The sequence below is a fragment of the Notothenia rossii genome, assembly GCF_949606895.1.
Source record: "Notothenia rossii genome assembly, chromosome: 1".
In the NCBI taxonomy this organism is placed as follows: Eukaryota; Metazoa; Chordata; class Actinopteri; order Perciformes; family Nototheniidae; genus Notothenia; species Notothenia rossii.
The window spans coordinates 74739788-74756014 of NC_136912.1; the positions used below are offsets into that span (position 1 = coordinate 74739788).

At 39.9% G+C, this 16227-nt stretch overlaps 1 protein-coding gene across 6 annotated transcripts in view; it reads right to left on the reverse strand.

Moving 5' to 3' along the window:
• Positions 1–16227, reverse strand: part of LOC307028747 (discs large homolog 1-like protein) — a gene marked incomplete at its 5' end in the record, with an annotated part of 107494 nt that overhangs the window by 35868 nt on the left and 55399 nt on the right. For all 6 annotated transcript variants that reach the window (XM_079664018.1, XM_079664016.1, XM_079664017.1 and 3 more), the window contains 7 exons: positions 1017–1149; positions 2250–2394; positions 3366–3502; positions 3924–4093; positions 5913–6037; positions 8547–8597; positions 10678–10731. In XM_079664018.1, coding sequence (XP_079520144.1) covers positions 1017–1149; positions 2250–2394; positions 3366–3502; positions 3924–4093; positions 5913–6037; positions 8547–8597; positions 10678–10731 — 815 coding nt within the window. The remainder of the gene's footprint in view (positions 1–1016; positions 1150–2249; positions 2395–3365; positions 3503–3923; positions 4094–5912; positions 6038–8546; positions 8598–10677; positions 10732–16227) is intronic.

The following is a 16227-nucleotide window of genomic DNA, read 5'->3' on the forward strand; positions in this document are numbered from 1 at the left end:
TTCTGGTTACCACGGTGACGCCAGTTGTGTGACGAGGGTTGTGTGATAGACTGTAATACCTCCATTAAAATGGATTAAAAACAGTAGAGCAGCACAGAAAGAGTATCTGAATGTGTGTGTGTGTGTGTTTGTGTGCGTGTACATATGTGACCTGAGTTTACATGCCAGACCAAATTCTCACTGCCATCAGCCCTTTGCTGCCAAACACACGCACGCTCAAAGACACACACATACACAGCATGGAAGGCCGTCAGGGACAGAAGTCACTGTGTATTTTGGGCTCTCTAAGGACTCTGTTTCCCAATCTGGTGTTGTGGATCTAATTGAGGGCCACTTAAGACCTCAGAGCGGGACATGAGACACACAGCAAGGAGAAACGAAAGAAAGAGGAAGAGCAGCTCCTGTTAACAGCTTAAATTACGAAGTACATAAAAAGAAGCTTTGATGAAATAAGAAATGTCTTTGATGGACAATACAGATGTCTAACTGATCTAATAATACGCCTCAAAAGTTTCTTATAGTGTCTGTTTTATATTCGTCTCCATTAGTTTTGGATATGCGGTAGTTGATACGTTAAAATATAATTAAATGCATTAATCCTTGGGTTATATAATATAATCCTATGTGGGACTAATTGCAATACAATTAATTGGTTAGCCATAAATTAAACCATACTAAGATGCGACAAGTTATTATATTTAATTTGTATTGAGTGTAACAATCTAACCCAAGCCATGATCTAATGTAACATATAACAGTAAGTCATTAAAGATATCTAGATAAAAAAGGTTTTTATAGTCATTAACCCTCTATATATATGGTCTGTAGTTCAACGTTCTGTATTAGTCATCTTTGGAAACCCAGGGAGGGTTTTAAAAAGTAAACACATTACTATGTTTGTTTTTGCAGTATGGTTCATTTGTACTCTCAGTGGGTTATCTAAAGTAAAAATGGGATATTGCATTAAAACAGTATTTTGTTTCCTCCCTCCCATACATGTGTGTGTAAGGTCTTACCTCGGGATGTCGTCTTCTCCGGTCATCGCCCTGGGCAACGGAGAGTATCTGGGCGTGGTCAGCGGGGCGGGGCTTACAGACTGGCTGCCGCTCATGTAGGGGCTAATATGGTTGTCTTGATGTGGGGAGTACGCTGAAGGAAGAAACATGCACATTATTTTGTTCTTATTTTACCATACAGTTATACATACACTATCTTTCTATCTGTATCCGCACTTTTTTGTTCATTGTTAGTATGGAATTAAACATCCTCATCTGACCTTATATGGCATTTCCAGTTTCCATTTCCTCTGACAATCAATCGCAGCTCGTACTGTCTTATTTTACGACAATCACTCAAACTGTGAATGAACTATTTATAGTGGAGATATGTGGAGAGATGGTGGTGAGATATATGCTGTTTGGTAAGGTGTTAGATTTATAGCAGTAATAAAAGACATGTTCTTTTATAATTTGCTGAATTTGGAGCGGCGAAAAGTGGCTGTTATCCACGAGGCCAAATGTACCCAGTCTGATTTTCAGACTGTTATCTAACACATTTAAAGCTGTCTGGTTGATGTCAGTATGTCTTTTAAACCACAACATAGAAAAAAACCAATGAAATGAAAAATACTGAAATGATATGGACACTGTATGAGCACCTAATGATAAGGATAAGGACTATTTTCTTTACTTATTCTGACGTTAAAGAAGTAGTTATATCTTCAACAAAATCCTTGATTCAAACTCTTACAGGTAGCTCCAGGACTGCCATGTTTGCAATGTCAACCACTAGTAGAAACATGTGTTTTCTAGTGTGTGTTGAGCAATACATATCTATGGTTCAGCACTCATTGAACAGTCCACTGTGGTATACGGCATTGAAGTAAAAATGTATGGTGAGGTCTATTAACCACTGAGAGTAAAGTCTGTTGTTATTTGAACCCAAACCACAGCCTTTGCCTAAACCACACAAAGAGTTTATTTTGAAAAGACGTGGATGTGGAAATTGTCACTTATTGCTTGACATTTGAGGATATGTTCTGGAAACGTAAGGCTTTTTTTCAAACCATCGAAAGCAAACATCCCAAAAGCCTTCTTCCTCGCTGTTCTGTGCACCCTATGGCCCTAAATTGCTTCAGCCTCTTGGTTGATGCTGTAAATAAAGTTCCATAAAATGCCAAATCCTTCAAAAACTCATGTAAGATGAAAAGATGATGGGTGAATCTTGTACTGAAAGGTGTTTGTACTTACAATTGGTGACGTCAGGAGGAGGGAAGTTGTCATTGATAAAAAGGGAGGTGTGTTTGGCCACACGGAGATAAACCACGTCAGGAGTGGACTTCAGCGCAGCCACGGCATCCTCATGAGTCACCTCTTCCAAACAGGAGGCGTTCACCTGGACACACATGAAATCTCTGTTTTCCTGTTTTATTTTGAAAAGTGTTCGCCCCCTGTCTTATGTCTGAGTCTGCTTCCTATCTCTGTGTTTCCTGTTTGATGACTGATTCTGTTAGTTCTGCATGTATTTAAGTTAAATTGTTTCTGTTTATTTTGTGGGTTGTTTGAGTTTGATAAGGAGCGAGTTCTGGTCTGTACGCTGTATGTTAAAGCAACCTTGAATAAAGGTCATTTTCTGTTCAAACGATTGTCCCTGCTGAACTTGGGTCCAACCTGCCTTGCTCACCCTGAGACACGTATTACCATGTCCAGGCATGCTTAACACATAGGCAACATTATGTCCTTTACAGGCTGCAGCACTGACACAACGTTTGGATTCTATCATGCAGTTTTGTGGCTGCAGATGCATCCTAAAATATATTTCTTGACATTAACTTAATAGAGAAGAAAATGTTATTATAAAGGTTTTTTTTCTATGTTCAATTTCACTGCTACTGTTTAAAATATCCTTTAACAGGCTCAGAAGAGTACAAATCTAATTTACTTGTGTTCACTATCCTTCTTTATAACAACTTATTTAGTCCTTTAAGGTAATTAACATAGAACGTCATTTGTAAGGATACAATAAACCAATGCAATGGAGCACAAACCTGTTTTTGCTCAATTCTTAATTAAAATGATAAACAAGGAAGTCAACCTACATTTTGAAATGTTACTGTAAAATAATTATATGTTCTGGTTTTGTTAAAGGCAATTCATTTTATATTTGGTATTAGTAAGGGAAATGTATGACACGTAAATAAATGTAATTAATGGAATGAATAATTTGGAGCTTCATTCCCGCTTACGGAGTAATAAGTCGTTTTATTGGATTAGAAGGTACCAAGTGTTGATGTGTGAAATGTAAAGCTTTTTTATTTAAGATGAATACAATCTGCTGACTAAGATTAATGAAAGGGGTTTCCTTACAGCCATAAGTTTGTCCCCTATCTGTAGCCGTCCGTCTTTGTGTGCAGCCCCTCCTTCGATGACCTTTGTCACGTAGATACTGTTGTCCCCCGGGACATGTTGGTTTCCGACTCCGCCTGCTATACTGAATCCTAAACCTGAGAGAAAACATCAACAGTTCATACTTTTTTATGCAACTTCTGGGTTTCCTGAGGACAAGCATACTGCTATATATTTCCATATACTGCAGTGCTGCAATTTCTCAGTCTCAGGCCCTTTTGAACATTTCTGACATTTAGATTCTTTATTTAATACAATTTACTGCATAGTAAAAAGTGAAATCCAATTAGTTAAACCATACCATCTCATATATTTCATATTTCAAAGCTTTATTGGCTCTATTAGTCTTTTCTAGCACCTGCCAAATCAGACTATTCTATATTTACCGCGGGAACATGCTGACTCAGAAAAGCCTCATCATACTTTCTCACTGTCGCATCGGTTATCATCGTTTTTTTCACAAAGTATATTCTACTCGCAGAATGTAGGTTCTGTTTACCTTCTGTAGTGTTTTCTCACCTTTGGGCCCTTTGACCAGCTTGATATCCAGGATCCTCTCGCTGAGGCTCCTCCTGCGCCGTATGCACAGTCGGACCAGACCTCCTGCGTCCTTCAGCGCCTCCACCGCCCCGCTGTGGGTCACGTCCCTGACGTCCGTCTCATTTACCCGGACTATACAGTCGTTCACCCTGCACAGGAAGATAATCATCTTGCATCAGGAGCTTATGAAGAATATAAATGACACACATACAGTCTTAAGCTCAAATGATAGTGCTTCTCTCTGAAACAAGAGGTCTAGTTTGGAGACCATGATCTTTTGTAAAGAAAGCAAAGAAAGCTGGACCAAGCTGTTGTTGTCAACATCTTGTAGTTGTTGTGGCTTGTAAGCTATACAAATAAGAACAAATAATACTTTTACTCAATTATTGTGCTAAATACAATTTGAAGGTGCTTTACTGGATTATTTAAATGTCATGATTCTTCCATTTCGACTTTATATATTTTGGATAATTATACTGTACTTTTTATCCCACTTCATTTATTTGACAAATATAGTAACTATTTACTTTCTTGATTCAGATTATTCATAGGAAATATAAATCAACTAGTAAATTACAATATGTATTGTTTTACCTTTAAGAACTGCAAAATTAAAGTTATAGTCCAGAAGTATGATCTGTTTAAAAAAGTTTAACATTTCATTTCAGAGTTATGACTAAGATTTAGTTTGAAATAACAATACTGATACTGTGTGTGTGTGTGTGTGTGTGTGTGTGTGTGTGTGTGTGTGTGTGTGTGTGTGTGTGTGTGTGTGTGTGTCAACTTAAAGTCTTAGAATACACGCTAATTTACACACACACACACACACACACACACACACACACACACACACACACACACACACACACACACACACACACACACACACACACACACACACACACACACACACACACACTGTATCGCAGGAGTGAGTAGCGCTTTAGATCTGTGGTGCTCGAGAGTGTGTGAGGTGGAGCATCACCTTCTGTGTGTGGGATGAAGCTCGCATATCGGCTATCTCCCCCCCCCACACACACACACACACACACACACACACACACACACACACACACACACACACACACACACACACACACACACACACACACACACACACACACACACACACACACACACACACACACACACACACACACACACACACACACACACACACACACACACACACAAAATGTATTCCTCCTCCCTCTCCATCAGGCTTCTTCCTCCAGCATGTTCTGTCTATGCTGACATAATCAATGCAGATTTGCTGACATCGAGCAATCAGTTAATATGACCGGTACCTAATGAGGCTGAACGTAACATAACGCCAGCTCCATCTATCCTACTGTAATTAGCAAGGAATTGTTTGACACCACTTAAGGCTCTATCCATTCACTGCTGCCACATGAAAACTTCACTTGGATACAAATGACGATGACAGCAACAGCGGCCAGTGTGATACGACCAGGCGGCGTGATACTTTTGTCATGCAGTCACGCTTGGACGTGTTGCATTCATTTACAGTCTTTTAATTGTTTAATACATAGATTTTCATTATGAAAGCCATCGTTAAACAGAGAAGACACAAGTGAATGTTAGAACAGAAAGTGATTCAAGGAGGAGGGAACCTGCCTGTCACTAGAAAGGCTAAAGTATAGTAACTATTTACTTTCTTGATTCAGATTATTCATAGGAAATATAAATCAACTAGTAAATTACAATATGTATTGTTTTACCTTTAAGAACTGCACAATTAAAGTTATAGTCCAGAAGTATGATTTGTTTAAAAAAGTTTAACATTTCATTTCAGAGTTATGACTAAGATTTAGTTTAAAATAACAATACTGATACTGTGTGTGTGTGTGTGTGTGTGTGTGTGTGTGTGTGTGTGTGTGTGTGTGTGTGTGTGTCTGTGTGTGTGTGTGTGTGTGTGTGTGTGTGTGTGTGTGTGTGTGTGTGTACCTGAGTCGTCCATTTTGGGCAGCGGCCCCTCCAGGTATAATCTTGGTGATGAAGATAGAGGGGTCTTCTCCGATGTGAGGGTTATCAGTCCCTCCTGCGATACTGAACCCCAGACCTGAGTTACCCTGCTCAGACACATAGATACAGAGAGTGTATTAAAGATAAAACACTTTCCAAACACACATACAGGACTGTCTCAGAAAATTAGAATATTGTGATAAAGTTCTTTATTTTCTGTAATGCAATTAAAAAAACAAAAATGTCATACATTCTGGATTCATTACAAATCAACTGAAATATTGCAAGCCTTTTATTATTTTAATATTGCTGATTATGGCATACAGCTTAAGAAAACTCAAAAATCCTATCTCAAAAAATTAGAATAGTTCCTCAGACCAAGTAAAAAAAAAAGATTTATAACAGCAAAACACAATCAAACATTTGAAAATGTCCATTAATGCACTCAGTACTTGGTTGGGAATCCTTTTGCACGGATTACTGCATCAATGCGGCGTGGCATGGAGGCAATCAGCCTGTGGCATTGCTGAGGTGTTATGGATGCCCAGGATGCTTCAATAGCGGCCTTTAGCTCATTAGCATTGTTGGGTCTGGTGTCTTTCAGCTTCTTCTTCACAATACCCCACATATTCTCTATGGAGTTCAGGTCAGGGGAATTTGCAGGCCAATCGAGGACAGTAATGCCATGGTCAGTACACCAGTTACTGGTGGTTTTGGCACTGTGGGCAGGTGCCAGATCATGCTGGAAAATGAATTCCTCATCTCCATAGAGCTTTTCAGCAGACGGAAGCATGTAGTGCTCTAAAATCTCTTGGTACACAGCTGCATTTACTCTGGGCTTGATGAAACACAGTGGACCAACACCAGCAGCTGACATGGCTCCCCAAACCATCGCTGACTGTGGGAACTTCACACTGGATTTCAAGCAACTTGGATTTTGCTCCTCTCCAGCCTTTCTCCAGACTCTGGCGCCTTGACTTCCAAATGAAATACAAAACTTGCTTTCGTCTGAAAAGAGGACTTTGGACCACTGTGCAACTGTCCAGTGCTTCTTTTCCTTAGCCCAAGTCAGACGCCTCTTCCGTTGTCTTGAGTTCAGAAGTGGCTTGACCATGGGAATACGGCTATTGTAGCCCATTTCCCGGACACGTCTGTGAACAGTGACTTTTGATACCTGGACTCCAGCTTCAGTCCACTGTCTTTGAAGCTCCCCCAAATTCTGGAAGCGACTCTTCTTCACAATGCTGTTAAGGCTGCGGTCATCTCTCTTGGTTGTGCAGCGTTTCCTGCCACATTTCCCCCTTCCAACAGACTTTTTGTGGATGTGCTTTGAAACTGCACTCTGTGAACAGCTTGCTCTTTGAGAAATTTCTTTTTGTGTCTTACCCTCCTGATGGAGGGTGTCAATGACGGTCCTCTGGACAGCAGTCAGATCAGCAGTCTTCCCCATACTTGTGATTTAGTTTACTGAACCAAGCTGAGTGTTTTTCAAGGCTCAGGAAACCCTTGCAGGTGTTTCGAGTTAATTAGACGATTCAAGTGATTCGTTGGACACCCTACTAGTATACTTTTTCATGATATTCTAATATTTAGAGATAGGATTTTTGAGTTTTCTTAAGCTGTATGCCATAATCAGCAATATTAAAATAATAAAAGGCTTGCAATATTTCAGTTGATTTGTAATGAATCCAGAATGTATGACATTTTTGTTTTTTTAATTGCATTACAGAAAATAAAGAACTTTATCACAATATTCTAATTTTCTGAGACAGTCCTGTACAGTATTGGTTTTTATAAGATAATTGTTGATGCTAGAAGTGTTGGTCATCTAAGACAAACAACATTAAGTATCAGCTGGAAATGCAAACGTCAGGCACAAATCAGTGTGGAAAGAGGACGATAAATAATACATGATTTATTATTCCCATTTCCAAAATGAACAAGAAGCATCTACTAAATACTATACTTATCTAAATGGCATTCATTGCAAAACTACATTTAATATCCCCCCAATTTCAACTTATTACAAAACGGATTCATCACCTGAACAAATGATATGTATCATATCTTTCTCCACATATCACTTTTTGACCAAATAATACATAATAGATCACTCCATGACTTCATCACAGCCATTTCTCTGAGTATGTTTCGCTCAGTCTCTCGTACTTTGTCACTGATTTTTAGAGCTAGTGTAATGTCTGTGGCTGTGATGCGTGTGTGTCCATAGTGTCTTTAAAGCAGATCCAGTCAGGCAGACAGAACCAGGTCACACGAGAATAGAGAGAGAGGCAGGGAGAGAGCCTCCGGTTGAGAGAAAGGAGAATATAATGAGAGAGGGAGGATGAGGAAAAGAAAGAAGGGAAGGAAGGAGGAGGAACGGAGAGGAGAGGGAAACAGGGTTATCAGGGTCGGAGTGATGGACTAGGAAGATAAATGAGAAACTAGCTGACAGAGCTCATCAAAGTTTTATGAATAATGTTTTATAGCCTTTTGTTGCTTTTGAGTTGTATTTCTATCTAATACATTTTAATTTCTGAACAGGGGGTTTGATGTGAATTATGACATTTCAGTGTATAAAATAAGCCCGCATGTGGGATGTATGTAAGTCTTTACCCGCTCCAGTGTGATTTCCTCATACTCATAGTCTGCTTCTGTTCCATTGACCTGTCAGGGAGAAGAAGAAAAAAGGAAAAGTGTGTCGATTAAGAGTAAATGCTTAAAGCTGTTTTCCTGTAATGGACACTCAAACGCTCATTAGATATCACGCCACAGCTTATAACATTCAATATTTATATGCAGCGCTTTCCCTCCGTGTCAGTTGCTATTGACAGGTACACAACCTCTCATGTGGTCACATCCTGTCTCTCTGCAGCCATGTCTCCTTTTACCCAGGATCCTTCATTAATGCCCTTTCCATTCATCCATCAGATAGCATCTTTCTCAAACACCTGGCTGATCCTCCGTCAGACCTTCATAATGACGTCAGTGACACATTAAACCTTTATGTTTAACCCTGGTGTCACCAAGCATCGCATTGTTTCTGCCAGTATTCTGTGTCAAACATTATTATCAAGTAATGCAAACATCAACAAACAAATCAGAACGATAGAAACGCAAAAATAGACATTTGATCTTTTATGAATGACGCATGAATCCCAGAGATTAAACTGGTAATGCGTGCTTAATGATGATGTACCTCTGATGTCATATTTAAGACCCATGGGCCAATCATGCTGCTCGGCCGGCTCTACTGTACTAGAAAAACATATTAACATCTAGATTTCTGGACTGACTGAACAACACAGGGAATTAAATCTGATCTGAGCTCACTATTATATACTTTTATGTTCCAGACCGTTTATACTTTGGAGATGAGTGTCTTGTTCCTGCTATAGCTGCTGCAGGCAGGCACGCACACACTCACCCACACACACACATATTGGTAGAGTGGCATCCCAATGGCCCATGTAATCCCCTTGGCTGTAATCTGTGTCTCTATGCAGTCAGATTAGTTTAGATTTGGAATTTATGTCGTTTCAAACAGAGGGCACAAGCTTCCATAAGCCACCATGAGCAGTACGTCTATTATCACCTACAATAACGGATAATATTCAACATAAAATATACTTTTTTCTAGAGAAATTAAGGGTAATAATTGAATGCCATTCTTAAAGCTAGAGTTCACAAACCTTGTAAAAACCTATTTGTGATAATGTCCTGCTTAATGGAGTTAATTTATTAACAAAAAATGACTGATTTTCAAAGTTATAGATTCTACTTCCTGTAAACAGAGTAACGATAACTTGCCTTGTGTGTCTGCAGTGCACATTTTACATCAATTTTCTCTAAAAAAGAGGCTCAACATAACACCCTTTCAGCAACAAGAAAACACAACATTTTTCATAGATGATCAAAGTAAAGTATGTTTCCCGTATTTCGTTTAACAGTAAAATAAGTACAATCTGCAGAAGATAAATTAGTGTCCCTCTTTCTGTATTTGAAGCAGTTCAGCAGGGAGTCATTCCACAGTAATGACTTAATAAACGTATCTAACAACCACAGACAGTGCTTCTCGATGGCAGCTGGACACCAGTAAAATGACATCTGGACCCATCCAATTCTGGCCTAGCTTTCTGTCTAAATCTAGAAAGCTGCTAGCACCATATGTATTTGTACTGGGGAGAAAGGTTGACATTTCTGAACATTCAAAGATACAACTTCAAAAAGTGCTGCAAATCTTTACAGAGTAAGATATTCTTTCATATGACATTTCCATGGCTGGTATTTGTTTACAGGGGGTACAATTACTAAAGTATTGCAGATACAGCTGGAATCTCATATGGAGGCAAAATACAAGATACAAATTGTATTTATTATACTATAAAAAAGAAAAACCTGACTACAAACAGGTGTTCATCACTGGTTTATCTTCTCACATATGGTGTGTTTTTGTCATATTTGAAAGCTATTTTGAGTACAAAGCTTTCTCAAAGTAGGGGTTAAATAAATAAATACATTATAAATACTAAAATACAAGTGTAGGTCCACCTTAAAAGGCTATGTACTGTAAGGCGTTGTGTTAAATGTAAATTGCTGCATAAGAAAATCTTATTTGACTGCTCAGGTAACTACATTAAAGAATACAATTGCAAGTAGATTTGGCAACAACTTTACACGGTGCAAAGTACACAGTTGGGTTAGAGGTTTTACATTTCGTTAGGAGTATATGTGAAGCAGTACTCACATATGGGGGGGTGTCGACGCTGTCGGTGTTGACCACCACTGGAGGGGGGTTGGCCTGCAAGAGAGAACAGCAAAGTGATTAAACATTTATAGCGTGAAGGAAATGATGGGGAAACCTAAGACATACAGTATGTATTTCACCAAGACGACGATGCTCCATGTAAACTGAAATGAACCACACATACACACAGAGATCTGAGGTAGAGGACTTACTCGTCTCATGTTTTGGTACAGCATGCTGAGTACATCTGCTACAGATTACCACTACGGAGCGACAGCAAACACTGCATGACATACTGCACAGCCCTTATATTGGACAATACTAAAGTACGGCACTGCAAAACCGCACTGTAACATAAAGCTCTGTTACTGTGCCAGAAAGCACTCCGAGCAACTCAGTACCGCGCCACGAAGCCTGTACTTTTACATTTTAGATTGAACTCTGATGTAGATACTATACTCTACTAGTCTGTCCTCTCAACTGCATGAGTCCGGAGTTACATCAACATCCCAGATCCTTCTACTTTGTTATGGATCCATACTGAAATACCCAACAATAACAATCTCCCCCTCTCTATGGTGTGCTGTCTTGTTCTTCCTTCCTGCCCTCCCCCCTTCTTCTTCTTCTCTAAGCAAAGTCTCCTCTTTCTCCCTGGCCTCCTGCTACGGTCCCGGTCTGAGCAGGTCACTTTTCAATCTAAAAGAGCTCGGGTTAAAGAAGCAGCAGCAGATGACTGACATTATATTTCCTCTTCCTTCCTACACTAACACAGCAAATGTGAAATCTCACTCTAGCTAATACTTAGCCACAAGGTGTCTTTTTCCTCTAATGTTTGCAAGTTGAGCACCATACCCCATCTTATGCCACCTGTCTCCACTTTTCCCCCTCCTCTCCTCTTACTTTCTCCCAAGAGAAATGTAATGCTCTCCGAGTCCAGCGTCTGCAGCTCTAGCCTCTTCCAGCAAATCAGCAGTGAGCAAACCAGTCCATATCAATTCATCTGAAGTGCCAATTCTTGTTCTGCAGCCAAAACAACTAACAAATCAGCGAACCAAACATCAAACAAGCTAGCAAACCAAATGGATAATGCACCCAGACTTATTCACGGCATCAATGTGCAACAGACAGCAATAGCATCTATCCCGCTACACTAATCTCTACCTCCCTCATCCCCCCTTTTTCTACTCCTTTATCTTTTCTCCCACACACACACATGTATTATCTCACTCCATGTATCTCTCTCTCTCTCCACCACATGTCAAACTGTCTGTCAGTCAAGCTGACAGGATGCTTGATCCCACACGGGAACAGAAAGGGAGAGAGAGGGGGGATCAGAGGGATTATACAGTACGTATGGTGGGAGGAGTCAAATCGGCCTGATCAACAACAGCGATGAGGAGCAGAGGGTGCAGACAGATGCAACCCCCCACCAATAAAAAAAGACATGCGTTAAAAAAGAGAACAGAAACGAATGAAAGAAGGAGGCAGTGGGGAGGAGAGAGTGAGGACATCTGCAGCTGTTAGGGTGTGTGTGTGTGGGGTGTGTGTGTGTGTGTGTGTGTGTGTGCGTGTGTGTGTGTGTGTGTGTGTGTGTGGGGTGTGTGTGTGTGTGTGTGTGTGTGGGGGGTGTGTGTGTATGTGTGTGTGTGTGCGTGCGTGTGTGCGTGCGTGCGTGCGTGCATGCTTGTGTGTGTGTGTGTGCGTGTGTGTGCGTGTGTGTGTGTGTGTGTGTTTGTGCATGTGTGTGCGTGTGTGTGTGTGTGTGTGTGCATGTGTGTGCATGTGTGTGTGTTTGTGTGTGTGTGTGTGTGTGTGTGCGTGCGTGCGTGTGTGGGGGGGTGTGTATTAATGATGTAGGTGATACAATCTATAGATTTGCCTGTCCCACTGTTTTGGCCAAACTTGACCCACTCTACCGTGCTGCACTGTGATATATATCAAATGCACCCTATAGCACTCATCATTGCAAACTGTATAGCCTAACTGGATGGTCCTCACTTAGTATGCGTAGGATGCAACATTGGTTTTTATTAATGTATAAAGCCATTTTAGGTAAGCTTCCACTGTACATATGTGCCAGATTTGCCCCAGTTTGTGACTCTCACAACCTCAGATCCAGTGCCTGGATACGGTTCCAGGTACTTGCCGTGCGGACTGAGGCTGGAAAAAAGAGTTTTTTTCATTATGGTCCTTGGTCTTGGAATGACCTTCAATGACGCCTTAAACTGAGGGCACTTGTCCCTATAGCATGTTTTAAATTGAAGTTGTCTGAAGTCCTTACCACCAGCTGCTCTTGCAGTAATAAGTAGTACCTTTCTTACTGTCCTAAATGTGCACAATATAGTGACTGCTTTTTTGTCTTTTGTTTCCTTAGTTGTGTTCTCTGTATTTGACATGTTTGTGTTATGTGTAACGTGGCTGCCTACTTGGCCAGGTCAGCATCATGGGAGAAAGAAAGATTTACAAGTGGAGGATCAATTATGCTGTATACAAGGCAATCATAAGTCCTCATATTTTCAAGTCTTTCCCAGTTGATTCCATGGAACAGTACAATGGTACACTCTCCTTTTTGTATGTGTGGGAGTAAATAATAAGTTTTATGTTTCAAAATCGTGTAACCATGAAGTATACACTTAACATCACCAAAATGTACTTAACATACAGTATACAAAGTGAAAGCACTCATTATGCAGCAGAATGGTCCCTGTCAGAGGTATATTATTATAAAGATATCATTTGTAAGGATTGCATAAACTTAAAGGAGGCATTGATGCGCTCAGAATGCAGTTGTTCCTGTTCAGTGCATCACATTATAAAGTTTTGATTCAAATAGATGCAGGTGAGAAAACAGTACAATATTTCACTCTAAAACGCATCAGCGTAGAAGTATACAGTACAGGTCAACATTGAAATTACAATACTAACAGTTGACTACTTCTGATTTCAAAATAACACTGCAGATTATTTCAAGATATAAACCCCTTTTGAGTTGGCAGTTGGTATTTGTATGTGAATAGCAAACATGAAAAAAATAAAAGTCGCCCAAGATGTAATAAAAAAATTAGGAACAATCAATATCACCAGAGGAACCTAGATAATAATGATTAAAGAACAAATGATAAGCTGTCATCCAAACTTTTTCTTATCAAATACTGGATACTTTCTCTTCTACAGGCCTGTAGAAATCCTTAACAATGAAAACCCTGTGTAGGAAAAAATGACTGCTTGAACTTTGTCTAGGTCCTGGCCTGTGTGATGTGGGGTCACACGTTCCTAAAGTTAACTAGTCTGTCACTCTGAGTCCACTTCCGAGCCTTAACTTTACCTGACTCTTGCACCATTGTAACACCAGCCCTGTACAAAGCAGAACACTTATTATGTGTGCATTTTTGTCTGTGTTTATGTGAGTGTGTCATTCAGAGCGGCAAATCCAGTGGGTCTGTCAGCTGGTGATTCCATTGACACGCCATGTCAGACTGCACGCTTATGTAACGTCAATTTGAGTGTGTGTGTGTGTGTGTGTGTGTGTGTGTGTGTGTGTGTGTGTGTGTGTGTGTGTGTGTGTGTGTGTGTGTGTGTGTGTGTGTTGTGTTACATGAAAGGTTGTGGTTGTGTTACATGAAAGGTCAAGAGAAAAAATGTGCAAATATAAACAAACAAGCACTAGCACACACATAGACACACACACATCCTCCATATCCAGACAGTGTGTTTCTGCACTGTGCAACTGAGTGTTAGTTGTTACATAAACTTTTACACCAGCTGCGCTATAATGGCCTTATGGCCTGTTCCAGTCCAGTAAAGCACAGCTTAGAAAGAGATCCAGAGTATCTGTGGTTTGTCTCATCAGGCTGAGACACAGACAACATTGCAGGATGTTTAAATATGTGTCGGCAGGGGTGCTGGGTTCCCTCATCGTAATTATTCAATTAGAAATTAGCAGATGAATCATGATTGGATAAGCAGGAAATCAAGGATACCAACATATCTAAATGATGCACAACAGCAGCTTGTTAGATAATAACTCCTTCATATAATCTCATGTACACCCTCATACATTCATGAACATGAAAAAGTCAGAGGGCATAAAGGGAAATGTTACACATTAGCGGAATGATGAGTGTTGCACATGTCTAAACACTTAATTTTGACATTACTTGATTAGCTACATTACTTTTCATTCATACATAGAAGCCATTGTTACGAGTCGATGACTGATGCTCACATTAATACACACAAATACTACCCTCCTCATATCCATGACCACGGTCCTACTAATGTGCAGTGAAACTCCATTCGACTAATGAGCTAATCAGATGAAGTGCAACTCTAATCAAATCAGAACGACCATGCTAATCAGACAATCTCTAGATAGCAGATGTAGATATAGCGCAATGACTACCCAACCGATAGCTGATAACAGGCAGCTGCATGATCTTTATAAACTCACTATAGCACAGTTTATACAATACAAGCCTTCTCTTATTTCGATAGAAAATTCTTTAAACCACGATCTGCTTTGTCTGTGAGAGTAACAACCTGTACTATGAACCTAATGTATTTAAATACAACGCTCAGAGTACAGTTCAGTGTGGAGAACAACACTGAAGCACTTCAGGCTGTCAGTGCCTCACTTAAAAAGGGAAATGTATATAATAATGATAAAAGTACACACTTAGGGGTTTGCTCACAGCGGTCAGTGTACTGTGAAGAAGTCTCATGGTGATACTGTGTGTCGGATGAGAACGGACATTTGTGTTGAAAGAGAAGGGCCATTTCTACCCTTCTCTTTGTGTCCCATCATTCCTTTAGCATCTGATATACTTTGACGTATTGATTCCAGGAGAACATTAAGGCAATATGGAATCAACTTTTGCTATGCTTCTTGATACAGTGTTATTCTTTCCACTTCTGTTGGAATATAAGTTGTTGTGAGATGTGATGACAATGCAGGATTTATTTATTTTTTAAAGTCTAGTTCTTTCCTCCCTTGTGATTCAAGGTTTACTTTGCTGTAGGGCAAGGTTAAGTAAGAAAACGGCAAAAAGAAACATTGAAAATAAATAATCTTAAATGACAATGTATGGCATCTTGATTTCCTCAACTGACCATCACCCCAACTGGTTGAAGAATGTATTCTTGAGTGCCTAAAAAAAGTGTAATACTGATATGTGTCTATTAAATATGCAACGCATAAATATACATATTATAATAAATATTGTTATTAATATATTATTTATAAACAGTGTTCAGAATCTTCATCAGACATTAATTATTATGTTTTTGTCAGCGTTGTCCTGTGCCAGGAGAGGCCTCACACTATTTACACCATATCGATCCATCTACCAGCCAGCCATGAAACCTACCTGCACATTGGCCTGTATCTTTGGAAAGTGGTGTATGAGCGGGATGTGTGCGGGCGTTTCCATTGAGTGTGCGGTCCAGATGTAAGTATCATTAGGCCACGGCCTGCTCGCATTCTTGCCCTTGGCTTTGCTCTTTGTGGAACTCTTCGTCACACTGTCCCTCAGGTTGGGAAACTTTCCTCTG